This window comes from Podarcis muralis, chromosome 3 (assembly GCF_964188315.1).
Source record: "Podarcis muralis chromosome 3, rPodMur119.hap1.1, whole genome shotgun sequence".
Taxonomy (NCBI): Eukaryota; Metazoa; Chordata; class Lepidosauria; order Squamata; family Lacertidae; genus Podarcis; species Podarcis muralis.
The window spans coordinates 106,058,240-106,073,760 of NC_135657.1; the positions used below are offsets into that span (position 1 = coordinate 106,058,240).

At 42.0% G+C, this 15,521-nt stretch overlaps 1 protein-coding gene across 2 annotated transcripts in view; it reads right to left on the reverse strand.

Moving 5' to 3' along the window:
- Positions 1-250: 250 nt before the first annotated feature.
- Positions 251-15,521, reverse strand: part of SPTLC3 (serine palmitoyltransferase long chain base subunit 3) — a 61,939-nt gene continuing 46,668 nt past the window's right edge. For both annotated transcript variants that reach the window (XM_028722245.2, XM_028722243.2), the window contains exons 10-12: positions 6,072-6,207; positions 5,002-5,131; positions 251-2,246 (exon numbers count right to left, since the gene is read on the reverse strand). In XM_028722245.2, the coding sequence (XP_028578078.1) occupies positions 2,133-2,246; positions 5,002-5,131; positions 6,072-6,207 (380 nt within the window). In that variant the 3' untranslated portion in view covers positions 251-2,132. The remainder of the gene's footprint in view (positions 2,247-5,001; positions 5,132-6,071; positions 6,208-15,521) is intronic.

Consider the following 15,521-nt stretch of genomic DNA (forward strand, 5'->3'; position numbering starts at 1 on the left):
ATCTTTAGAGAAAGCCCTTTCGCCAGAGCATCAATTTGGCAGCATGCCCCTGGGGGTATGAAGCCATATCTCCCCCCCCCAAATGACCACTGAAACCAGGATGTTCTGCGGATCCTGTGAATTGTGGATCATGGTTTAAGATGCTTCCTCTATAACCCACCATCATTCTTCAATGGATGAATGCCCCTCCATGCAAATCTGTAAATGGAAATTAAAGTTATCTGAACAAGAAAGGAGTCAACTTCAAAAATTATAAAAACAAAAACATCCTTTAATCTTTATACAGTAGTTTTAGTATAATGCACAAACATGGCCCCTATAGTGTTTCTCAAGTTCATCTGCCAAAGTGAACAATCATACAACACTGTACAAATCACTCCCCTCCACAATATACTTCTGAAGCAGACATTTGATATTGTGGAATGCGTTGCGGTCCGTTCTTAACATTATAGCAGCATTGAATTTTATTAACTTGAACAACAAAAAGGGACCTCATAACTAATCAGCCTTGCTTCATCCTCAAAGCTGCTTTAACAAGCAGGGGAGTCATATACTGTAATTGCTATTCCACAATTTAATTGTTCTGTTCTTAAATCTAATTTTGCAGCTGTGGGTTAAGTGGATACCACAGCTTTCAAGAACATGAAAGCAAAGTACATCTGTGCAACAGAAAGCTAACCATCTCTTGATCGGATGTGTTTACAGTGCCATCAGATAGTCCAGAATGGTTTGCAGCTCCCTCAAAGCTACAGAAACAACTTTCAACCAGTTATTTTATTTTTATATAAAAAAAATACATAAAACTACAAAGACCTTCCTTAACTGCTGAGACTGGAGAACTTCATTTCACATGCAGCCCAGTTGGAAGTGGATGATATCTTCCCATTAGTTCTGGCTTCATTCATTTGGTGCAATGCAAGTGGGACTACATCCACCTATTCTCCTATTATCCTTTCCAGATCATTGGTCATGTTCTAACACCAGTTAAAAACTGTAAACATGTAATAAAAAACACAGATCTGTAACTCTCACAGCAAAACCAAGAATGTTGACCAACTTATCTCCAACTGTGTTATACCTCATAGAAACAGCACTATAAAGAGGTTTCAGGAGTCTGAAACAGCAAGTTCCTGGCGCATCTTATTCTGTGAAACACACAACCAAAGTGTTCTTTACTCCCAAGTATGCTTATCAAGCCTGTAAGGCACTTCAAGAACAGAAAATAGGCTTCCGAATGTCAGTTATATTTTGTGCACCACAAGGGAAGGTATGTATGTGAAAGTATGCAAGAGTAACAGAAATGTTAGTTATGAAAATTGTGCATGAAAAACCTATAAACCTGCTTTCAGACCAAACAAGTAAAAAAAAAAAAGAAAGAAAGAAAGAAAGAAAAGAATTTCTACCATTAATTTTAAGTATTCAATGCATCAACAATGTAAGAATAAAAACAGACATTTTTGTGGCTTACCATTTCTTGCCACGTTTGATGAAAAAACCTTAAAACATTTTTTTTGGCCAAAAAACCCAACTGGCAAACAGAAGTTGTAGCTTTCCCCCTCCCCCAAAAACTTTTGGCAGTAACAGTTAATGTTAAGTAAGGCACTGAATGACCACTGTCTCCTACTAAGACACCTGTTAATCAACGAAACGTCTGCCTGTAATTTCCTCTGCCAAAATTCACATAAGTTGAAATGGAAGTATGCCGTTCTGCAAGTGAAAGCCAGTTTAACAAGTGAATTTTTTCCTTCAACCAACATACTACATTCCAATTCACTCTTTTGAAAAGTTTATTGTAATCATAATTAAGAACTATGAAAAGCCTGCTCATAAAAAGGCTCAAAACAAAGGCTGCGCAGTTGCAATTGACTTAATGGGACAAAGTCTTTTGCATCAAATAATAATAATATTAATAATAATAATAATACTCGTATTTCTTGGTAGGGCTCTGTAGCAACCATATTTCAGTCTCTTGCACACAGATTCCAATCCGGTGAAACACACACAGTGCTTTTCTTGGTTCAATTAGCTGTGAAGCAAAAACTGTCCTTAGAAAAGAAGAAACACATTCCTATTGTTTAGGTTCCCTCCCCCCCTCTTGTAACATCGTAATGGTTTCTCCATGGGAGGGAAGCTTAATCTTCAAGTTCAAAGCATGTTTCATCATATAGTTCAGGACGAGATGACTTGGAGCGCTGGGAATATTTCAGCTGCAAAAAATCTCCCAGTTCATCTAGAGCATCAAGGACCTGTAAATACAATTGTACGATATCAGAAAGATATAAAACGTCGCTCACTTCTGCTTAGCATCAAGAACAAAGAGTCACACAAATGTATGTTTTCACACTCAAACAAAAAAGGGAATTAAGACCACTGGTGAATCCAGGTGAAATCCATAGTGTTATTCCATATTCATAACACTATTATGAATGTAAAAGTCACAGACTCTGTGTCTTGTATTGCTTCTGTTTCTGATATTTTGTCCAAATAGTTAATCCAGTGTATACATTTCCACCAAATGCTTGTCAGAAGGAGGCAGGCTCTTTTATAGTTGAAGACCAACTGCTCTTTGGCACCTCCCAACTGAAGACAAATTTCCTCTCCCTGGTCATTTTGAAACATGAAGTCACCTGAACTCCAAATTTCATTTTCCTTTCCTGCTTCCATTGCTTCTCTAGTTTGTCATCATGACTGTTAGACTGCAAACCACCCTCCATTCTGGTGTGGTCCTGTCTATTTTATTTCTGGTCTGGATATACTTCAGTATATTTTTCCATTTTAGACTCCTGTTTTACAATGGGTTTCATCCTAACTTTTTTTTTTATCATTCCCCTGCTTGATGTGCATTTGTACAATGGCAATTGCCTGAACATATTTAAAGATGTTACCACCACCACCAATTTGCATCCAGTTCTAGGCCAGGTCTTGCCACTACCCACCCCCAAAGCATAATGCTTCCCACACCTTCCTTTGACAAAAGGAACAATTTTGCATGCCTGCAAGAAGCTCAAGTGCCTATTTTAAAAAGTGCCTCAAAGAGCACGCATTTCTCCTCCACAAACAGCATTTAGTATTAGCCGAGTGTAAGTGTGAAGGTGAGATGATATTGCTATTAATTTTAAATTGAAATAGCATCTGCATAAGAACCAGATGGCTTTTGTTATCAAATAACTATGGGGTTGTTTTTTTACCAGAGGAAACAAGCCTGAAATGTCTCCAGCAACAGTAAAATTCTTAGTGCATTACTTATGTGGTCTTGTGGTGCATGACACTTGTTTATTTGCAGTATTCTAGATTTGGGGTTATTATATATTACTATTATACAGAATATTATTATTATATATTATTATGCTTTCGTGTCTTACAAAAGTCATTGGGATTAAGGTAATGGGATGTCTTTCCATTTCAAGAATAGGTTGAAACATAACCAAATCAGGACATTCAACATATTGGTTTGTATGGTATTACAGCCCCTTCCTTCCTTCCTGTTTGTTTTGTGTCAAACCATAACACCATATAGGAAAAAACTGGTTACAAGCAAACTTTCCTTTATGGATGCTGCAGATATTAGGTTATCAAAATACAGCTGCAATCAGCAAACTTCACTCTCCTGTCTTAAAACCACATGGCCTTTACCTTGAGCAGGTATTGTAACTCTTTCCCACTGCTGTGTTAATTTGTCCAAAAATTAAATTAGGAAACTGTATAACTCCCCTTTATTTCTCAAGTCCACCAAATACCACAAGGGTGTGGTGCTTTGAGAAGCAAGCAGTATTCAAGAGGTGTGGCCGAACAGGAGAGTTCAACCAAGTATTTGAAGCCCATCATTCTATTTTGCACAGAGCATGGGTTGCAGTGTTAGGACCCTAACACTGTCACAAGATAAAAGTCATACAAAATTAAAGCAAAACACAGATGCAATTTCTCACCCAGGTTTGCAACAGCTTGGGGGATATAACTTGGCATACTGCTGTCTTACCATCCGGGTCAATTCTCTTGTTTGATTTCAGAATCAAAAGTCTAGATTTAGTTAGTGATCCTCTTGTGCCAACGTAGCCCTCAACCCGAAAATATGATTGCAACCAACATTTTGCTGCTTTTCCACTTTGTTCTATGAAACTCAGAAGTTTGCATACTTCTAAGTTGGCCCAGTAAAATATATTAATTTGCCTACATGTTTCTCACGTAGACATAAGTACAGTCATACCTTGGGTTACAGACGCTTCAGGTTGCCTTTTTTTGGGTTAAAAAGGTAAAGGTACCCCTGCCCGTACGGGCCAGTCTTGACAGACTCTAGGGTTGTGCGCCCATCTCACTCAAGAGGCCGGGGGCCAGCGCTGTCTGGAGACACTTCCGGGTCACTTGGCCAGCGTGACATCGCTGCTCTGGCGAGCCAGAGCCGCACACGGAAACGCCGTTTACCTTCCCGCTAGTAAGCGGTCCCTATTTATCTACTTGCACCCGAGAGTGCTTTCGAACTGCTAGGTTGGCAGGCGCTGGGACCGAACAACGGGAGCGCACCCCGCCACGGGGATTCGAACCGCCGACCTTTCGATCGGCAAGCCCTAGGCGCTGAGGCTTTTACGCACAGCACCACCCGCGTCCCCTTTTTTGGGTTATGGCGTGCCGAAACCCGGAAGTACCGGAACGGGTTACTTCTGGGTTTCGGCGATCGCGCATGCGCAGAAGTGCTAAGTCGCGCTTTGCGCATGTGCAGAAGCACTGAATTGAAACCCAGATGCGCCGCTGCGGGTTGCGAACGTGCATCCCGCATGGATCACGTTCGCAACCTGAGCATTCACTGTATTTACTTATTTTCAAAATCAAACCTTCTGCAATAATGTGAGGGCAATCATGGAAGGCAGAGTTAATAATAATAATAATAATAATAATAATAATAATAATAGTAGTAGTAGTAGTAGTAGGAGAGACAGTGTGAGGCTTCTTCTAGAACCTTCCCATTCAATGTCAAGTCGATATTGCAAGCAAGCTTGCTGTGCTTACCGCATCTAACATCTCCCGTGTATGAGCAGCTGACACACAAAACCGAGCTCTGGATTCTGCGATCGGAGTAGCTGGAAAGCCGACCACCACCACCCCGATATTTCTGGCTAGCATGCGTCTTGCAAAAGCCCTGGGTAAGAAAATGAGGCAAAACTGAAATTATTGCTGACACACTGCACAATGTTTAAATACAAAAGAAGTAAACACAAGACCCCATTGCAGAAGTGGAAGCTCATATTCAGTGCTTCTGCTGACAGGACTTTCGCTGAATCCTACCTTAAGCTGGTAGCAGTGATTTTGGCCAGAGTGGGGGGAGAATCCCCCCCCCCCAAAAAACAACAAAACTGTTCCAGTGCTTCATTTTTCCATGGAAAACTTTCTACTTAATCAGTTCATTAGTAACAATGAATGGATGTGAATTGCAAATGCAGTATTAGGTAAGATTGGCAGTTTCAATTTTTTTTCTTTGTTGATTAAATACAAGAAAATTGAAACATGCTAAATTGGATCACTTTAGGGCTTGAGAAAATTTTCCAATACAGATTACTCTAATTTGCATGGGATTCCCCCCTCCCCCCCAAAAAAACCCCACATCACTGCTTGGGAGTAAGGCCTACTGAAAAAACAGGACTTCCTCGTAAGCATGCATAGGACAGCACTGCTTGTCTTTTATACGTGTCTGATAAAATTGAGAGGAGAGGGCTGCTTAAACCCAAGAGCCTCTTAAATTCAATTAAGCCCAGAAAAGTATTTTTTTTTTTAAATAAACTAGTTAACAAGCACAATTTTTAAGACTATTACACCATAGAGTGGAAGCATCCACCAGTTTGACACTCTTAAGTACTTATGGCCATACTTTTCCCTATAAACCCAGAGAACAGTTGTCAGTCAGAGTAGACAGCACTAGAAGGGAAGCTGCCATAGAAGGAAGCTGCCATATATGACAAGTCAGAATATGTTCCCTAATGTAGAAATATAAAAAAGACATTTCTGAAATAAAATCTTTTGAGTTTACCAGCAAAATTCTGAAAACTTTGCATAGCTGCCTGGGGCAGAGGAGCTTAACTTACCCAATTTTGCCTGGTATGTAAAGGAGCAAAGGGACAACAGGAGAATCTTCATTGCCATAAATAATGAAACCTAGTTTATGCAATCTTCGTCTGAAGTACCTTGTATTCTCTGCTAGCGCGCGGACTCTCTGAAGTCCTGGAATAAGAACCAGAAAACCAGTGAATGCAGGAACATCACACATCTGCTGCCTCAGGACCAAAACAAAGATCTAGAGCTTTAATGTTGCAGAGACTGATCAGCACGTAAAGCAGCTAACTGAGACGGCTCCAGAAGCCGATACATCCTCAAACATACATTCAAACGTTAATGTGTACCCAGCTGATTATTTCTGATACAGTGGTACCTTGGTTCTTGAATTTAATCTGTTCTGGGAGTCCGTTCGACTCCCGGAACGGTTCAAAAACCAAGGCGTGGCTTCTGATTGGCTGCAGGAGCTTCCTGCACTCAATCGGAAGCCGCGGAAGCCGTGTTTGACGTTCGGCTTCTGAACAACGTTCGCAAACTGGAACACTCACTTCCGGGTTTGCAGCGTTCAAGAGCCGATTTGTTCAGGAGCCAAGCCGTTCGACTACCAAGGTACCGCTGTACATAACAGTATTATGAAGATAAAAGAGTACCCACAGGGCCAAATGAGACATGCATCCACATGGAGGAGGTTCTTACACCAGTGGTAAAAGGAGCACCACTAAACATTCCCCCAACCCACACATCTCAGGCCTTACCTCCCACTAGTCCATTGCTCAAGGCACTCTTCTTCATTCTCTACTTACTTCTGGTTTTGGAGTCAGAAGGGAATAAAAGTGCTTGGAGCAACAACTGGGATGGGGAAGAGAGGGGCAAGGAGGTTCAGTAACCCCCCCCCCATTTTTTTTAATACTGTTTATAAACAGATGCACCCCCCCCCCGAATATCTGAACAGGGAGGCTATGTTTGACCCATACACACTGTACTCCACTCTTTGCTTTCTAAGCAAAACACTCACAGCTTCTCAGTTACATTAACAAGGTAAAGGTAAAGGTACCCCTGCCAGTCTTGACAGACTCTAGGGTTGTGCGCTCATCTCACTCTAGAGGCCGGGAGCCAGCGCTGTCTGCAGACACTTCCGGGTCACATGGCCAGCGTGACGAAGCTACTCTGGCGAGCCAGAGCCGCACACGGAAACGCCGTTTACCTTCCTGCTAGTAAGCGGTCCCTATTTATCTACTTGCACCCGAGGGTGCTTTCGAACTGCTAGGTTGGCAGGCACTGGGACCGAGCAACGGGAGCGCACCCCGCCACGGGGATTCGAACCGCCGACCATACGATCGGCAAGTCCTAGGCGCTGAGGTTTTACCCACAGCGCCACCCGCGTCACTATTAACAAGGCATAGCGGAGGTATTATGATTAAAGTGTCTGGGAGGAATAAGACACCATGATTGACTACAATACATCTGTTCTACCCTGCTTAGTATAATAAACAAACACAGCTATACAGTACAACGTTGTTCTCCCATGCAAACCCACCCGGACTCCATTCAATATGGGTTTAAAGAGAACAATATCCAGAACTGTTTTCTGGTGCAAGGACACAGGTCCTCATTCCACCTGCCAAAAATTCCTCCTAAGTCAAGATAATGGGTTTGTATCTGGATCACAAACAACAATAAATCAGGTGATAATAGCCATGGGCTCATTATAATACTATTCTTTGGAGTGCTAGAGAGGAGTTTGAAGGCAAAGGGGAGATACATTTCACCCATTTCAGTATACAGTACTTTGCAATGTCCAAAGCCTTTGACCTTCCAGATGTTGTTGGACTCCAACTTCCATCATCCTTGACCATAGTTCATTTTGGTTGGAGCTAATGGGAATTGGAGTCCCGCATCTTCTGCAGCACTACAAGTTAACCACTTTTAAACTAAAAGTTAAAAACACAGTTCAGAATCTAGAACAAACTTAGAGCGGACAGAACAAAACAAAATTTAAACTGGTTGACCCAAAGCCATTTCTATATTTCACCGACTCAAGACTGTTACATCTTGTCTTTACTGATGATGCAATAACCTTGCTATCTCTTTAATCTCCCAATAGCCAAGGGAGTATTCGCTGGATTACTTCTAATGTTAGTTGGTAGGAGACAGACACAAAGCACATGTTTGCAAATCTTTGTACATCACAATGTAGCAGATCTTGTGGCGTCTCTGATCTTTTTAACAGCCTAACTGCTCCACCATATTTCTTTTTTAAGGAAGCCACCATCACAATTGTCATTACAGCATTTCACTCTTTCCAGAAATTCTATCTACGGCACATCCTGCTCCACCCCGCCGAGAATTATTATTATTTTACAATGTCTCTGGAGTTCTTTGTAATTAGCACTTCTCTTAGGCACCACTTCAAGCCGAACTATTTTGCATTTCCCTATATTCAAAAAAAATAAATCAGTAATTACCATAATCCTGAGATTCTTCCCTTCATCCCATTTGGTTTGAGAAATGAGGCATTTCAGTTCTTTGGAGTCCCAAAGAACACTATGTTGACACACAGTTGGAACTTACAGGACTGCAAATAGATTTAACTCTTGGTGCTTATTTCTATCCTTTATGACAATATATCTCAAACAGATATATCCACACACACAGCTGTTAAGAAGAACCTCTTGTGCATGTAGCTGATGAAGCGATATGGTGGGGCAGAAGACTGTTTAAGGCCCCACTCAAAACATGAAGCCCCGCTCAAAATATGAAGAGAGGGTCCTCATGCTGAAGTCTGCTCTCACAGATTGCCCCTGCTGGATCTCAGAGGACTGTCTCCTTCAGAGATGGCCATACCATTGGGCAGAGTGAGGCAGCAACCTCAGAAACCAGATGTTGGAAGGTGCGGGCAAACAGAGCAGTTTGCACAGTATGACCAGTATTCCTTAAGCGAATACTGTATGTTGCCCTCAAGTTTCCTGGTGCCAGTGTTCAAATAAGAATCAACTGTCAATCCAGGGAGCTTTGGGAGATGGAACACAGCAGGTGGGAAAGTGGGCAGGCACCATGTTGTCCTTTGCTTCAGGCGGCAACCTGTTTTGGGCTGACCCTGGTCTCCTTGCAGCATTTCTCTTTCTGACCAGCTGTTTAGGAACTTTCCATACCATCAGTTTGAAAGAACCACACAGGTGAATTTATTGGGTATGCTCTGTTATACCTGACATAGCTGACAAAGGATTTTGAAAAATTATTGGAAGGATTTCCAGGTGCTGGCTATCCTATTTCTTTCACAGAAATAAAATACGATGCTTTCCTCAGGTAGCACCTTGGTGGTTAGTGTGATTGTCCTGAGAAATGTGATTGTGTGGAAATTATAGGAACTTATATGTGACATCATGAAAGACCAGCAGTTACATAAGCACCTCATTTGTGACACTCTAGATTTTAAAACATACATCTAACCATTACTTTCTTCAGCATCTGAGAACTAAGGCACCTTTAGCATACTTATGTAGTCATATCTTTCTTTTAAAAAGAGAGACAGCAAAGCTGCCTCCTTCTCTATCGCCGTCTCATTTCTTAATTTTTTTTATAAAAATGAGCTATGTTTGATGGTATGCTCTCTGACAAATATGAGTGGGAAGACAAAGCTATCAACACACATATTTATAGATACATATTATTTATTTAATTTCATTAAACTTATATACAGCTTGATTGTAAAAAGAACCTATATGAGAGGAAAGAGGGTGGTGAATAGCTCTGGACCTCTGTCCTCCTGTCCCCCAAATATGAAGAGAGAAGTATGAGTCTTCCTAAGACAGCAGATGAAAAAGCCTAATATACCGTATTTTTCGCTCTATAAGATGCATTTTCCCCCTCCTAAAAAGTAAGGGGAAATGTGTGTGCGTCTTATGGAGCGAATGCAGGCGGGAGGCTCTGCTCAGCGCTCCCTTTAAAGAGTCGCGTGGAGCGTGTGTGGGGCTCTTTGGGGCTTTTCCCTGAGGAAAAGCCCCCAAGAGCTCCTTGCCCAGGAGAGGCTGCGCGTGGCTATCCCATAAGCCAGGACAGCAAGCGGGATCGCTGTGCAGCGATCCCGCTTGCTGTCCTGGCTTCTGGGATTCAGAATATTTTTTTTCTTGTTTTCCTCTTCCAAAAACTAGGTGCGTCTTATGGTCTGGTGCGTTTTATAGAGCAAAAAATACGGTACTTGGAACAGATCTCCACAATTTACAGATGAAAACAGGGTTGGCTTCTAACAGCTCAGTTCTTCTACCAAGGATCCCTGTCCAAGCCATCCCCCTTAGCCATCATAGTTACACACTAGACCCATGTAACCTGCAGTACTATTATTATTGTTGTTGTTGATGATGATCACCATCCGCCCTTCCCTCTCAGAAGTCAGTAGTCTTCCACTGAATTTTAAAGCCAAAAAATTGCTATTCTTGACAAACACACACAACTTGTTAGCAACAGTTCAAAATATACCATACTAGACTGAAGAATGCGAAGTGGCATGCAAGGTATTGTGTGGGGCTCTTGGTTCCAGAGGCCCTGAAAAGTGACAGAAATCTACCTTAACAAAATTTTAACAAGGGATTCTCCAGAGGAAAAAAATTGAACAAAACTAGGAGTGGTGAATTGAACAAAACTAGGAGTGGTACAGGAGGCAGTACCAGAACAGTGACTGTCCTTCATAATAAAGGGTAATTTGGAGCTCATGGACTTCCCAAGTGAGAAATTTTCTTATACAAAAAAGATGCTTTGGAGATGACCTGTGCCCTGCTGAATGAATAGGAAGGGAACAAAAAGCCTAGTACAGTCTGTAAGTATCTTTTATACACAGATCTGCTCACACAGGCATTCTGGCTGTTATTCTTTGGGTTTGCCATTCAGTTTCCATTTGACAAATCCGTTGAGTTAGAGGGACGACAAATAGCTTAACCATCTCTCCAGTGGCACTAAAACAAAAACAGCTGTGCCAGAGTATCAAAAACACAAAAAAGCATCTTACTACAAAGCTTTCCAGTTGCTAATAAAAACAATAGTCTGGGGGTACTTCCAAAAATATTTTTGGCACAACAGATTTTAAAAGAACTCGGAAGAAAATGAGGGAGGGGGGGCTTGAATAGCTTGCAGGAAATTTTTAGAGGCTTAATGCATTGTTTAGCATGATTAATATTAAACTGGGGACTATCCATTTTTAATGCACAGATTAAAAAAAATCTGAAGAAGATCTGAAGAAGTGTGCATGCACATGAAAGCTCATACCAAGAACTAACTTAGTTGGTCTTTAAGGTGCTACTGGAAGGAATTTTTTTTGTATTAAAAAAAAGATTTTTTTTCTGTAAAAAATAAAATAAAATAAAATACCACCAGTTTTCTACCAGGATCCATGAAAAGAAAAATTGTTAGTTCAAGCACAGATCCCTTTTCCTGGCTGTACAGTGGTACCTCGGGTTAAGTACTTAATTCGTTCCGGAGGTCCGTACTTAACCTGAAATTGTTCTTAACCTGAAGCACCACTTTAGCTAATGGGGCCTCCTGTTGCCGCCGGAGCATGATTTCTGTTCTCATCCTGTAGCAAAGTTCTTAACCTGAAGCCCTATTTCTGGGTTAGCGGAGTCTGTAACCTGAAGCGTATGTAACCTGAAGCGTATGTAATCCATGGTACCACTGTAATAGGAAAACCTCAAAAGCTGAACAGAACAGAACTCACAACCAGCCCATCATTTTGTCCCATGTGCTAGCTTACTTCCTATGTGCCAGAGTTTAGTCATGGGTTGCATTCTGACTTTTAAGATATAAAAATGTCCCATTACCCACATCTGCATGTCTTGGGCTGTATCAAACCTACTTCGAGTGGATGACAGAAAGGGTGTAAGCTGTTCTTTACCAAGCCCCAGCACTTTCCTGTCATTTCTGATGATGTGTTTTGTGGTCGGAGACCACACACTAGCATGACTGCCTCCCCAACCCTTGTGTACATGTTCTGCCAAGCTATTTTAACACACAAGGACAGATATTATGGTGATAGGTACTTTGGAGAAACCTCAGTGCTTGAACACAATTACAGACTCGCAGATTGATGCGGCTCCTCAACCATCAAATCAAGGTAACTTTCTAAAGGACAAAAATGGTTAAGACTGTTTTGTCTAAACCAAATTGTGAAAGTGTGACTTTCAGTAGTTAAGCAGGATGCCTTGTTTTGATTTCTTAGCTACAGAGTAACAGAGTTGTAGAGTCGGAAGGGACCCTGAGGGTCAATCCAGACCAACCCTCTACAATGTAGGAATCTCAACAAACAGGCTCCCATTCAACCTGAAATAATACCAGAGACTGCTTAGCTTTGCAAAGGTGCTAGCAGTTTTACTGCTGCACCACTAAGAGGAGATAGCTTTCTAAGGAATTTGTAGCACATGTAATTTAAGTCAGCACTCCAGAACAGGGTAGATGCCTTGGCAACTTTCATCCACTAGAGATCTTTTGACCTTTCAACTCATTCTCATACTTTTTGCTGTTGTAGAAAAGCCTAAATAGATGCGCAAAAAAAAAAAAAAAAAAAAAGCAGCACGGTGGTGGAGTGGATGACTGTTAAAATGAAAGATTCCCATTACTAAACACAATAATCCAGCCGCAGTAAGAGCCTTACACAGAGGCTAGTAAAGGTAAAGGTAAAGGGACCCCTGACAGTTAGGTCCAGTCGTGGCCGACTCTGGGATTGCAGCGCTCATCTCGCTTTATTGGCCGAGGGAGCTGGCGTACAGCTTCCAGGTCATGTGGCCAGCATGACTAAGCCGCTTCTGGTAAACCACAGCAGCGCACGGAAACGCCGTTTACCTTCCCGCCGGAGCGGTACCTATTTATCTACTTGACTTTGACGTGCTTTCGAACTGCTAGGTTGGCAGGAGCAGGGACCGAGCAACGGGAACTCACCCCATCACGGGGATTCGAACCGCCGACCATACGATCGGTAAGTCCTAGGCACTGAGGTTTAATCCACAGAGCCACCCGTGTCCCTCTTACACAGAGGCTAGATGATGCTAAATTCTATGTTTAAGGTAAAGGTAAAGGGACCACTGACCGTTAGGTCCAGTTGCGAACGACTCTGGGGTTGCGGCGCTCATCTCACTTTACTGGCCGAGAGAGCTGGTGTACAGCTTCTGGGTCATGTGGCCAGCATGAAATGCCACTTACTACTGACCAAAGGTAGGGCAAGTATAATGATAGTCTGGAGAGGGGCACAGAGGGGAACCATGATTCCAGAGACCTACAATTACTGCCCCAGAATTGCGCTTAATTTTTATTTGAATATTTCTGAATATTGTAATATAGACTTAGCAATAATATAGCACTCTGGGTGGTTCTGAATAAGCATTACAGCACCCATGGTATGTAGGTCAGCATAGGTAGATTTGCAATGGGGATTTCCTCATTGTTAGCACAGATTTTCACTAAAAATCTTAAGCATCTTTGTGGGACACAATTCTCACCCAGGTGGTGAAATCTGTGTTTGGGCATTATCCCTTTTGACTGTTGTTGTTGCTGTTGTTGTGTGTGCGCCTGTATGTGCACACATGATGGAAAGGTCCTCAATATTAAAAAATAGGTAAAAGGTAAAGGTACCCCTGCCTGTACGGGCCAGTCTTGCCAGACTCTAGGGTTGTGCGCTCAGCTCACTCTAGAGGCCAGGAGCCAACGCTGTCCGCAGACACTTCCGGGTCACATGGCCAGCGTGACGAAGCTACTCTGGCGAGCCAGTGCAGCACACGGAACGCCGTTTACCTTCCCGCTAGTAAGCGGTCCCTATTTATCTACTTGCACCCGGGGGTGCTTTCGAACTGCTAGGTTGGCAGGCGCTGGGACCGAGCAACGGGAGCGCACCCCGCCGCGGGGATTCGAACCACCGACCATACGATCAGCAAGTCCTAGGCGCTGAGGTTTTACCCACAGCGCCACCCGCGTCCCTTCATTAAAAAATAATGAAAAAATAATGTCCCTTTATTAAAAAATAAAGCACCCACAAAAGACTAGCTGGTCAGGGAGGAGGAGTCTGGCCTAGGCTTCTTACTCCTGAATATTCTTGTTTTCTATGTACAGAGAACCCTTTGTACATTAAACAATGTACAAAGAAAGATAGAAGGAAAAACGATCCAATAGAAATTTTAAAAAACTAGTACATTTAGCTAGGTAAATATCCAATATTCCAGGAAATTTGCCAAATTCCAAATCAAAATCTCACAATATTCCCAACAAATCATATGGATTTCTCTTTTCTTTGGCTTGTTACACCAATACATGATAAAAAGTCGTATTTTTAGGAAAATGGTAATAACTCTATTTCCCCTCTCTGACTTGGATCATTTTGGCTAGTTTAACCATGGAAGCTAGAGCCCAAATGTTAGTGAACCAGCCACCCGGGGTTGGGAATTGGTTTTCCCGCCCAGTAAGCTAACTGATTATTTTGAAGCTTTAATGAATGATTATTTGTATTTGATCTTTGCCACTCTGTTGGTTGGGGTAAGAAGCAACCCAAGTGAGTTTGGCTCTTCCCTCTGTTCCATTCACAACAGCTTATGAACTTTACATAAAATCTGGAAGCAAAGGCACACAGCTCATCATTCCCTGTCTAAAAGTCTTCTCTTTCTGTAAACTGAAGGAAGACAAAGTCCAATAACTCATTCAATTGACACGGATGGAAGAAGCCCACTTTCCAGCTCATTTCTGAACCTGCTAGATATTGCAGAATTCAGCACACTAAGAAGTTAAATCTTTCCCAGCCAGAGGCTTTGAAACAGCCTGCTGCATCCAGGTTTTGTTTTAGCACGCTAAAACAGAATAATTTGCAATGGACTAACACCAGAGGTTCTATTGATTTATAAAAAACAGGATCCTGCTCACATTGTTCCCTTTTCAAGGCTTCAAAGAGGAATTCTACTGAAACTCCAGCATGGACATGGAACTTTTGCAAAACAGGCTTCTCCATTCACTTATATGGAAGGGGCAATTCTATTCTAGTGAAGTGGGAAGTCATCTTTATTGCTTTCTGAGCAGATCAGAAAGAAGCTGCTGAATCAGCTTTAGGTGCATAGGCTTAGATGAAGAGTTTTATCCTATTTCCTTATCTCAGATACTTATCAATTGCCTGCAGATTATCCTCAAAGGCCTTTAATGCTATTGAGCATGATGCCCTTTCAGATCATTTAGCTTTGGGGCTGGGTGGGAGGGAATGCCACAGCTGCCACCTTCCTGCTTAAAGGAGAAGCACAATTTCCTCACTCCTTTAAAAGGGTCCCTTGAAGCTCATTTGGATATACCAGTGTTTCCCAACCTTTTTTGGGCAAAGGCACACTTGTTTCATGAAAAAAATCTCGAGGCACACCACCATTAGAAAATGTTTAAAAAATTAACTCTGTGCCTATATTGACTATATATAAACTTTTACTTATGTAAAAAACAACAACAATAGTAACAGCATAGAAGGTAATGGTTAG